The 12401-nt window shown below is 44.0% G+C and overlaps 1 protein-coding gene across 2 annotated transcripts in view; it reads right to left on the bottom strand.

Moving 5' to 3' along the window:
* sptb (spectrin, beta, erythrocytic) overlaps window positions 1-12401 on the bottom strand; it is a 54147-nt gene that overhangs the window by 34545 nt on the left and 7201 nt on the right. For both annotated transcript variants that reach the window (XM_023994013.2, XM_023994014.3), the window contains exon 2: window positions 6715-7015. In XM_023994013.2, coding sequence (XP_023849781.1) covers window positions 6715-6862 — 148 coding nt within the window. In that variant the 5' untranslated portion in view covers window positions 6863-7015. The remainder of the gene's footprint in view (window positions 1-6714; window positions 7016-12401) is intronic.

The following is a 12401-nucleotide window of genomic DNA, read 5'->3' as shown; positions in this document are numbered from 1 at the left end:
ACTCTCCCGTATGAAACGTCTGCTCTGTTTCCACCTGCTTCTCTTACTTCTCTCCTCCCTCGCTCTCGTGTTCTCAGGCTCATGCTGTCGGAGTGGTTCTTTGTCTCAGCACAACGCAGCCGACGCATTGACAGTATGTTAGCAGGCTGCACACAGTGGTTCCTGACAGAGGCTGTGTGCACCCCCCCCCCCCCCCCAACTAAATGGGACATGTAGGTTGGAGGGCTTAATCCTTTGCACATGCCTCAACTGATCATACATTTTAAACTAGTGGGTGAACATCTTCATCAACAGTGGAGTCAGACGAATTGCGATTCCCGACCTGAATTTTAGGAGAGTCATGAACTTTTGGATGTAGAGTCTTGATGTTTGTTTGTAGGGGGTCTAACATGTTTGTGTCATTGGTAAGTTTGTAATCCATATGAACAGCTCAGACAGTAGATGTAAGCTCATAACTTGGTTTGTACCAAAGCCTGAAAATCCACATGTGTTGTTAAGAGCTACTACTGTCCTTTTCCAGTTGTCCTTCTGTCGTTCTCTCTCCCCTCCCCTCTCTCTTTTTTGTTGTTCGCTATTGCGGCTGTTCCGTCCCCGTCGTTCTTTCTGTCTACGTCGCTGTGTTTTCCCTGCGGGCGGTCTTCACTTCCGTGGTGTCTTGCGTTCTGTGGTTTTCTTTTTCTTCCCTGCTGCCCGTGTGTCTGTTGTTCTGGTCTGTTCAATTGTCCTGTGTCGAGTGTGTCCGCGTGTGCTCGTGTCTGTTTCTGCCGTTCATATGTTTCCTTCCCTTCCTATTCGTCTTTTATTTTGGTGCTCGTTGGTGTTTTCGGCCGTCTGCCCGTCTATCTCGCTCTGTTTTCTCGTCGTGTTTGGTGTTCTCGATCCTCGCTCCTCTTCTTTGTCCCGTCTGCTCTCGTCTCTCGTCATTGTGTGTCTCTTGTGGTTGCTCTCTCCTCTTTCTCTGCGCTTCAGTGTTCTTTGCTCCTCTTTCTCGGTTACTCTGATGTGTGCGGATTGTGTTTCTCTTCTTCTCGCTGTTCTCGTGTTCATTGTGTCTCTTCCTTTCGCTGTCGCTTTTTCTCGTCGTCCTCTTTCGTCTCTTGTCTATTCTTTGCGTCCTCCTCTGTTATTGCTTTAGTTCTATCGCCTTCTCCGCTCTTTTTCTGCTCTCCAATGTCATTCTTCGTCTGCTCCCTTGGTTTTCTCTCTTCTGTCCTTCCCGCGTCTTTTTTTTGTTTCTTATTGTTCTCTCCTTCTGTGTCTTGCGGCTTCTTTCTCTCGGCCTGTGTTCTCTCGCTTTCGACTCCGCGCCTTCGTTGTGTCTGTGTGGATGGAGGTGTGGTAACGCCTCCTGATTTGCTTAGCGCATGAGTGACATCAGTGTTTGATGTGATACGACTCAATAGGCTAGACAGGCTAAGCTATCATCTTTAGAGAATAAAAGGGTGCTAGGGTTCTGTGGTTGTCGGTTGTTCGCATAGGTGAGAATCCATGTGATTATGACCGCATTTTTGGTTTCCTAGGTAGAGACCTATTGTGGTTCGGTGCTCGCGTTCGAGTGGTTGTGGCTGCTGGTCTAAGGCACTGTGTCTCAGTTGCTTAGAGGCGTTCTGTAGCAGATCACGTGGTGGTGTTTTTCGGGTTGTGAATCCGCTGACACGGTCCTGCCAGTTGGAGCGGTGTTTTCCCTCGACACTTGGTGCTGGCTGGATTACGGGTGTTATGCGCAGTAGTGTGGTCAATGTAAGCAGTGCGGTTTTGGCGGGGTCGTGTTTTTGGAGGGCGCATGCTTCTCGAACTTCGCCTCTCCTCGAGTCCGTAGGGAGTTGGTGCAGCGATGGGGATCATTAGACTGCAAACTAGACCAATATGGATAGTGTACGATTGGGAGTAAAAGGGGTTGATAGTCTTGAAAAAGTTGCAGAATAATGTGTGTCCACTTGTCGCATGTCGGCTCCTTGGACCCTCCTACTGTTTGTGGCTATAGAGCTTAATGTGGGCTCATCTGGTCATCTCAGGTTTCGTGGTCTCTTTCCCTCTGTTCGCATAGGAGACGGTGAGGGTTACTAGTTTTGAAGAGGCCTTCAGTAGGTGACGTACCTTTGGGTCCCTGATAGTGTTGGTCACTTGATGTGCGATTTTCAGGCATGAGTATGCGAGAGTGCAAGCTAGTGGGGAAGGCTTGAGGCCTCGGTATGCAATGATTAAAGCTTATTTTCGCATATGATGTGGTGGATGTGCTTTGTGACCGAGGTAGCCTATAATGGGGTCCTGGGGTTCTCAAATTGGATGCACATAATTAATTGGGGCAAGTATGTGGCGATTTTGGGACTTCTGCAGTGTTCTCGATCGGGATTGGGCGAGTTCTGCCACTATCGGCGTTCACACTGGGGAGCAGTTCTGGGGAAGTGGTTGCTAGAATGTAGTGTTCGTTCTGAGTGCAATTTTGGGGTGTGTGTGGTGGGGGGGGCTGGTCGATGCTGTCATTTCTGTTTTGTTGGCTTGTGTTGTGGGTGCGGGGGGGTTATTCAGGTGGAGAGTGTTCGTGCTGTACGTATGATATGGTCTGATGGCTTGGTCTGTCGTGGGAGGTTGTGTGGTGGCTGACGCATCCAAACTGTCAAGACTCATGATGATCCAGTAGGTCAATAGCCTATCAGGTAGAGCTTATTATATAGACACGTAGTCTGGTGGATCGATGGTGGTTTGTGTTCTATCAGGCATAAACATAGGGCCTAGATATTATTCTGGCGCCTCCAGTATTCTCGACTGCCATCTTTGCCGATGTTTGTTCCGTTTGGGTACAGAGATATAGACATATTGAAAATAGATGAGAAATATGGAGGAAATGTGATATCAGGAGTGGTGGTGTACTGCGGAGTCATTGTTTGAGTCTCGCATGCTAGGACATGGCAGCGCTGTGAAGCTGTTGGTAATAGCTGTCTTGTGGCTTATGTTTTCTTAAATCTCCTGGCAGAGGTGCTGACGTGCGCGTTCTGGCAAGAGGCTGATGAGTTCCACGATACAGGGCTGATGTTGTGCAAGAGACCGTATGTGGCTGACCTAGAGAAACCCAAAGGGAAAGCACCTTCAGATAGTGAGCACAGGGCAGGCCCACATCAGAGACTGTAGCAGGTCTCCTCGTTTGTCTCCCAGCTCAAGCTCACCTGTTAGGGTGTGTTCCTACGTGACCTTCTCAAACAGTCGTGACAGATGCTTTCGTTCTATTTCTGTCCAGCTGCCTCTTCTCAGCAGGCTCGTATTCGTGGCGCCGAGCGGCGTGTCTGTTGAGTGCGCGTTCTATAGACTGCGGTCTGTCTGAGTGACGTGTCGCACGATGTTGTTCGAAGTCCATCGTTGGTGGACGGATCTATGGCAGTCGTATGGCCAGGCTTTGGCGGCCCTGGTTGACCGGGGGCCGTAGTGGTCGTGGTGCGTTAGTCGGCGTCTAGTGCATTGGTGAGGTTAGAATTGGCTAGGCGAGGGAATGCCTCAGTGTCTGCTATAGAGGTAGGAGTTGGATGTGAGGAGGGGAGGAGTGTTGAGGGAGCGGGAGAGATACAGTGATGGACCGACACAGCAGCGCTTAGTCTTGAAGAAGGAAAGAAACGAGCTATTCAGCATTGATTTTTTGTATTCCAATCTTTGATTACAGAGAGACATAATGTGTGTGGGAGACAGGGCGTGTTTCTATTCAAGGTCAGATGGTCTGAAATTAGTGTATCGATGTGTAAGATGATGAGTGTATTATTTATGGGTAGTGGAGTAGCTGGTATCTATGAGTTGTTTTGGGGGGTAGGAGTCACTGTATGTATATGTATGGGGTATGATGTGAGCATGTATTCTGTTATGGTATTGATTAGCTGTATTATGTTAGTTGGGTATGATAGCGGTTATTAAGTGTGTGTTGTTGGTGGTATGGATAAGATGTATCGTATGTTATTGGGTTGTGATAGTGTGTGAGTTTATGTTATTGGGTGATGATAATGTATTATGATTATGGGTAAATGTCTGTAGTTAATCTGTTTTGGTGTTTGATAGTTGGTATTATGGTTATTGGGGTATGAGATGCTGTAGTTGATTTATGGGTGTAGATTAGTGTTGTATTATGTTGAGATAGCTATGAATAGCTGTATTATTGTTTGATGTGTTACTTGTGATAGCTGTATGATGTTTAGTTGGGTATGATGCTATATAACTGTTATGGTACTGAATAGGTGTTAGTTATGTTTCATGGGTAGAACAGCGTTGTATTGTTATGGGTTTGATAGTTGTGATAGTTATGTTATGCGGTTTGATTAGTTTGTGATTATGGTTTATGGGTAGAACAGCTGTATTTGTATGGGGGGTTTTTGGGTGGTGATAGTTTTGACTTATGTTATGGTAGGCGTATAGTTGTAGGTTATGTTATGGGTTTTCTAGCTGTATAGGTTTGGGTAAGGATAGTGTGTGTATTAGTGTTATTGGTATGTGTGCTGTATTATCTCGTTATGGGTATACAGCTGTCTATGATGTTTGTGGGATCGAAGTGGGATTTAGTGTTTGGGTAGTGATAGCGTGGATAATTTATGGGTATGAGTGCTTGTTATTATTTTAGTGGTTCAGGATAGTTTGTATATGTGTATGGTATGATAGCTGTTAGTTCGGTTATTGTGATGGGTAGGACAGGTCTGTAATATATGTTAATGGGTTATGAACTGTATAGCTGTTTATGTTATGGGTATGACAGTGTATAAGTGTGTGAGTGGGTAAGCGATAGCTGTATATGGTTGATGGTATGATAGCTGTATTGTGTTGAAGTTGGGTTAGGATACGTCTGTAGCTGTATGTGCATGGGTTTTGATAGCTGTATAGATGTTAGTGGGTAGGATAGTTGTCATTTATGTTTATGGGGTATGAGTTATGTTGTATTTGACAGTGGTGTTAGTAGGGTATTGTAGCTGTTAATTATGTTGTAGGGTATTCGGGATAGTTGTATTGTTTTATGGGTTTTCTATGCGTGTTATGTATGTTAGTGGGTGAGGTATTTGTATTATGTTGTTTTGGTATGATAGTAGGGTAAGTTAAGTGTTATGTGGGTCGGTATAGTTGTTATTATGTTATGGTATGGATAGTTGTATTATGTTATGGTGTCGTAGGGATAGTTCTCTCTCTCCCTCCCCTCTCTCATTCATTCTCTCCCTCCCTTGTTCTCTCTCTCCCTCCCCTCTCTCTTTCATTCTCTCCCTCCCTCGCTCTTTCTCTCGCCTTCTCTCTTTCACCCCCCCCCTCTCTGTCTGTGACAGGACACTCTGATTGCATTACAGAGACATCAGTGCAGTAACACAACACACCAGCTAGCTACACTCTTAGAAAAAAAAGGTGCTAAAAGGGTTCTTTGGTTGTCGCCATAGGAGAACCCATTGAAGAACCATTTTTGGTTCCAGGTAGAACCTATTTGGTTCGGCCTCCCGAGTGGCGCAGCTGTCTAAGGCACTGTGTCTCAGTGCTAGAGGCGTCACTACAGATCCGGGTTTGATCCCGCTGACACGGTCTCCAGTTGGACGGTGTTTCCTCCGACACATTGGTGCGGCTGGATTACGGGTTCAGCGAGCAGTGTGTCAAGAAGCAGTGCGGTTTGGCGGGGTCGTGTTTTGGAGGGCGCATGGCTCTCGAACTTCGCCTCTCCCGAGTCCGTACGGGAGTTGCAGCGATGGGACAAGACTGCAACTACCAATAGGATATCACGAAATTGGGGAGAAAAAGGGGTCAAAAGTACCAACAAAAATTGCAAATAATGTGGAACCACTTGTCCACGGCATCACTGACCCTACCACTGTTTGTGGCTATAGAGCTATGTGGCCCTCACCTCTGCATCTCCAGTCCCGTGGTTCCTCTGTTCCCCTGTTCCATAGACGGAGGTACTATTTAAAAGGCCTTCAGAGTGAGTACCTATTGGTCCCAAAGGTGTGTCACTGATTGCGATCTCAGGCAGATATCCCAGAGATCCAAGCTATGGGAAGGCTTGAGCCGTATCCAAAATAGCACCCTATTTCCATATAGTGCACTACTTTTGACCAGAGCCAATGGGTCCTGGTCAAAATGGAGCACTAAATAGGGAAATATGGTGCCATTTGGGACTCACAACGGGAGGGCAGCTGCCCACATCGCTCACACTGGAGCATTCTGGGAATGTGCAAATGATCCCAGCAACTTTAGGGGTGTGTGGGGGGGGGGGGGGGGGGGGGTGTAAGAGAGACTGTACGTATGATAAGTCTGAACTGGTCTGCTGGGAGTGTGTGTGGCTGACAGCCAAACTCAGACATGATGATACAAGGCTCAAAGCTATCAGGTAGACTTATTAAACATACTGCACAGCACAAACAAGCCTAGATATTATTCTGCCAGTATTCTGCCACTGCCATCTTTCATGTTTTCTTATATGGACAGAATATAGACATTGAAATAGATGAGACATATGGATGGAAATGGAAATACAAGGAGTGGTGGGACCAGCATTTGATCCCATGCAGACATGCACTGTAAGCAGTGGTACTAGCTGCTTGTGGCTAGCTAGACCATCCCCAGGCATAGCGTTCTGCCAAGAGGCTGATTCACATAATAGCTGATTTCAAGAGACAGTAGGTGACAGAGAACAACCCAAAAGGGAAAAACACCCCAATAACACAACCCAGCCCACATCAGAGACCTAGGTCTCCCCTCCCAGCTCCAACTCACCTGTTAGGGTTTTGATACGTGACCTCTCAAACAGTCGTACAGAGCTCTTGTCATTGTCCAGCTCCTCTTCCAGCAGCTCGAAGCGTGTGTTGATGCGGCTATACTGCTGAGTGATCTCCACGTTGTCGAAGTCCGTGGTGGACGTCATGGCAGCAGCCAGCTTGGCGGTGGGACGGGGGCCGTTGGCTGGGGTGAGGTAATTGGGGCCGGGGACAGCCTCAGCTGCTCTGGGAGGGGAGGAGGAGGAGGAGGAGTGGAGGAGGGAGAGATACAGTAGAATGGACCTCACACAGCAGGATGTCTGAAAGAAGGAGAAATAAAGAGCTATTAGCATTGATTTTTTTTCCATCTTTGATTCACAGACATATGTGTGGAGACAGCGTTTTCTATCAAAGGTCAATGGCTGAATTATGTTATGGGTATGATAGCTGTATTATGTTATGGGTATGATAGCTGTATTATGTTATGGGTATGATAGCTGTATTATGTTATGGGTATGATAGCTGATTATGGTTATGGTATGATAGCTGTATTATGTTAATGTAGTGTAATGAATGAGCTGTATTATGTTATGGGTATGATAGCTGTATTATGTTTATGGGTTGATAGCTGTATTATTTTATGGGTATGAAACTGTATTATGTTTATGGGGTACAATAGTGTATTATATGTTATGGGTTTGATATGTATTTATGTTATGGGTATGATAAGCTGTATTATGTTATGGGTACGATAGTTGTATTATGTTAGCTATGATAGCTGTATTTATGTTATGGGTACGATAGCTGTATTATGTTATGGGTAATGATAAGCTATATAAAATGTTATGGTATGATAGTGTGTATTATGTTACTGGGTACGACAGCTGTAATTATGTTATGGGTTGTAGTTGTATTATGTTATGGGTTGATAGTATGTATTATGTTATGGGTATGACAGCTGTATTATGTTATGGGTATGATAGTTGTATTATGTTATGGGTAGGATAGTTGTATTATGTTATGGTTTTCTAGCTGTATTAGTATGGGTAGGATAGTTGTATTTTGTTATGGGTATAGATAGCTGTATTATGTTATGGGTATGACAAGCTGTATAATGTTATGGTATGATAGTTGGATTATGTTATGGGTATGATAGCTGTTAATGTATGGGTATGATAGCTGTATTATGTTATGGGATAGTGTTATGTTATGTATATAGCTGTATTATGTTATGGGTATGAAGCTGTATAATGTTATGGGTATGATAGCTGTATTATGTTATGGGTTATGACAGCTGTATAATGTATGTGAATGCTATGTATGTTATGGGTATGATAGCTGTATTATGTTATGGGGATAGGATAGTTGTATTATGTATGGGTTTATAGCTGTATTATGTTATGGGTAGATAGTTGTATTATGTTATGGGTATGATAGTTGTATTATGTTATGGGTATGATAGCTGTATTATGTTATTGGTGGATAGTTGTATTATGTTATGGTTTTCTAGCTGTATTATGTTATGGGTAGATAGTTGTATTATGTTATGGGTATGATAGTTGTATTATGTTATGGGTAGGATAGTTGTATTATGTATGGGTATTGATAGTTGTATTAGTTATGGTAGGATTAGTTGTATTATGTTATGGGTATGATAGTTGTATTATGTTATGGGTTTTCTAGCTGTATTATGTTATGGGTATGATAGTTGTATTATGTTATGGGTAGGATAGTTGTATTATGTTATGGGTAGGATAGTTTTATTATGTTATAGGTAGGATAGTTGTATTATGTTATGAGTATGATATCTGTATTATGTGTATGCATAAAACAAAATAAAGAACCCAGAAGACTACCTGTTTATGTGTTGTGCATATGTTGTCTGTCAATGGTTATTTTTACTTGTTTTGTACACCAGAGGGCACTATATGTTGGGGTCATGGGTCACTGGTCAGTGTGTCTATATAGGTAGCACAGGTGACCAGGAAGTGTTAGCACAGGTGAGAGGAGAGCACATATAGTTATTACCGTGTTACCGCTATTTATATTTTATATACCCAATAAATGAGAATTTCACCCAAAAAGAGTAATGTTTGGAAAGTTGATTTCTGTGGACGTGTTATGGACAGCTATCTCCTGTGCCAGTGGCTTTTCATAGGGAATCGCCACTACATGAAGTCTTACTAAAATATACTGGTGGCGAGTAGCCTAGCGGTTAAGAGTGTTTGGCCAGTAACTGAAATGTTGCTTGGTTGAATCCCTGAGCCAACTAGGTGAAACAAATCTGCCGATGTGCCCTTGAGCAAGGCACTCAATACTAATTGCTACTGTAAGTAACTCTGGATAAGAGTGTCTGTTAAATGATGTTAAGGAAGAGAGGGAAATGGAAATACAAAAACATCTCCCTTTGTATGTTAGCATTTAGTATTAAAAAAAGACTGCCTGTCCATACCTACAATTTCAAACAAAAAGATGGCAGACTATAGGAAGACAACAAACTGTTCTGAATGTAAAGCAAAATTCCCAGAGAAGAAATGCTGTAACATACATCCTAGGAATGTATACTGTTTTGTTTACAACCTTTTGCTGCTATTTAGGAATCACAAGTAGTTCCCTTCACTCCTCAACTCACTCATCCCTCATCAGCCGTGGCCATTTTGAGCCTGACATATCCCCCAACCGTCACAGAGTGGGGTGTGTGTGTGTGGAAAGGTTAGCCACCAAGATAGCTCTATCTTAGCGCAGCGTGCCTCTCTTATCACCTCACACAAGGGAAGGGCAACCCCCTATCTGTCTCTACTGGGGAACTTGATGAATGTTACGTACAAACCGCCTTCCTGTGATGCGGTACCGTCAACGTTTCAACTGTAAACGTGGGTGTGTGGGTCTGTGTGTTTCTGCTAGCTACATCTGGTTTAATGTTAGTGTGGCTGGGAGGCAGGTAGCCGAACAGTAACAGAAAGGTCAATGGTTTGAATCCCTGAGCTGACTAGGCAAAAAATCGGTTGATGTGCCCTTGAGCAAGGCACATAACACTACTTGCTCTGGATAGGAGTGTCTGCTAAATATTGTGTGGGAATGTGTCTGTACAGTCCAATGGATATGGGAGAGAGTCCTTGGGTGGTGTTCTCCTGTAGTGCAGAAATACTAGATATTAGAACTAGAGAGTCATAATTCAATGCAAATCATAGATATTGTTGCCAGTTATGTTTACAATGTGGCCAGCGCCTGACTTGAGCTATGCACGTGCAGCTTGAACCTTCACGTGAATCATACACTGATGTCAACGGGGATTTGGGAGAAAGTTAGTTATAACACACAGACTTTATGTTCGTATTCTTATCTTTTGATTATTTCTTATTGTTGTTGCATTGTCGAGAAGGAGCCTGCAAGGAAGCATTTCGTTGGACGGCGAACACCATGTGTATCCTGTACACACGACTACTAATAAAGCTCGAAACTTGATATATACTGTATCTCAACTGCGTCTCAAGGATTCAACCCAACCCGGCATTATTACGTCGAGTTCTATTCACATGTCCAGAGGTGTGACTGTACCATCTGTATTGTGGAGGTACAGTCACACTATGCACATTACCTCTCCCCTCCCCTTACACGACAAAGTCAACCTCTGGTTTGAAGGAGATAGAAGGATGACTGGTTCTTTGCCATTCAGAGAAGGGGCCCTGGTTGTGGTTACGTAGTATACAGTGGTGTTGTGGTGGTGGATCTGGACTCAGTTTCGCCTTTATAAATCATAATAAATAAGAGGGAGGGTCATAGGTCAGCACTTATTTTTATTTGTTTTTTTATTTCACCTCTATTTAACCAGGTAAGACCCATTGAGATTGAGAACCTCTTTTGCGAGGGCGACCTGGCAAGAAGGCAAAATAGGGAAATGGCAGCGTGTACATAGAATATGACAAAAAACATATACAAAATACACACAAAAGACAAAGTGTCACGAGTTACGGATACAATTGAATATTAGAAACAACTGCAGTTATCACAAACAGTCAATCAGAGTCTTAAAAACAGGCAAGGACTAACTCCCTAATTTCACTAACTATCTTTTGAAGCATGGTCCAGGATGAAGGGGCATTATGTGACAAATATTGTTTCCCCATCTCAGTTCTAGCCTTAGAAACAGACAGGGACAGCAGCGACTGTGAACGAAGACTGTACTGAGTGACTGATCTGGTCAGTAAGGAACAGAGATACTCTAAGGCGCTTTGTGAATTCAGGCCCAGGTCTCCCTCCTCCTCATCTCTGTATCAGTCCCGTGCAGGGGGATGTTATCAGACATAACCCTACCTCCACCCACTGACTAGCAGCACAGGGGATCCCCTTATCACCGCACACACAACCTGGGCTAGCTCCAACAGAGCAGGCATGTCCCTACGCTATGTGACGTGCATGTCTGCTGACACCATTAAATCCACTAGCCTAACTGCATGAAACCCAGGATGCCATGTTGGTCTGGGCCAAACTGACGACAGGAGCACATGTCATGGCATAGCCTCTCTGGATGCTACATGGCATGGACAAAGACTACCTCTTCACTGAAGTGGCAGTCTCTACCCAGACACAGCTTAGTTCAGGTGGAGGCAGAAACCTTAGCCCCATTACAGTCCTCACCAATTATAATATCAAAAACACCAGCCGGGTACATTCAGCAAGATACATCTTTCAATCAGTCGTCTTGATTGAACAGCGATTAGAGCGTCGATTCAAACCTTTGCAAAGGAATTTCATGATAGCTAGAGAGGGAAATGGAAATACAAAAACACCTCCCTTTGTATGAAATATAAAGGCCAACACAAAACAACCGAGCATGAACCGTGGCAACCAACTAGAGAACACAGCCAGCCGATGTTCCATCTGGATTTTCTTGGATTTTCTGAGTAGCATTGAAAGTGGAGAGGGAGAAATGAGAAATGGCAGATGGGTGTGGTTAGGAGGACTAGTGACTCAAAGTGTGGGAAAGCGTAACAGCGACAGCTGGAGTGAGGTCTGTGACATCTTGTCTCGCATGGTGAAAATCTGGTAGAGGCCAACACATAGTAGTGTTTTCAGACACAAATGAAGCCTGGTACTGCACTAATACGCATAAGTATTCAGATGCTTTTTAGTGCCGAACTAGGCTTAACCTGTGCCAGGGAAGCTGCCCCACAGTGAAGAAAGAAGAAGCTATATCAAAGAGTGTGACAGAGAGAGACAGGAGAGGCAATCGTCTACCTTGCTCCCCTACACTCACGGGACAGTCTGAGATCTGTCGTTCCTGCTTCTGATAGATTGTTAATATCTATAGATGGTCCTCTAATGCACAACTATACCGGCCACACAGACAGAGACAACACTACACCATATACTTTTCATACATATACATAAAAAGATCCCACTAGGCACAGACGTCAGTTCAATGTCTATTTTTGATTTACATTTGAGTTGTCATGAATTCAACGTGAAATCAACAGAAAATGTCACCATGACATTCGATTTGGGTTAAGAAAAATCATCACATTTCAATTCGGGGGTTGAAATTTACGTGGAAACAATGTTGGCTCAACCAGTTTTTGCCCAGTGAGATGAAGTTGCATGGTTTTTCTTATAGAATAAAATAGAAAAGAATATGTAATAGCTCTATCATGGCCTGGGTGGTAGCCTAGCGGTTAAGAGGTTGGGCCAGGAACTGAAAGGTTGCTG

Source organism: Salvelinus sp. IW2-2015, linkage group LG9, assembly GCF_002910315.2.
Source record: "Salvelinus sp. IW2-2015 linkage group LG9, ASM291031v2, whole genome shotgun sequence".
Lineage (NCBI taxonomy): Eukaryota > Metazoa > Chordata > Actinopteri > Salmoniformes > Salmonidae > Salvelinus > Salvelinus sp. IW2-2015.
This window is presented reverse-complemented; position numbering and strand designations above follow the sequence as displayed.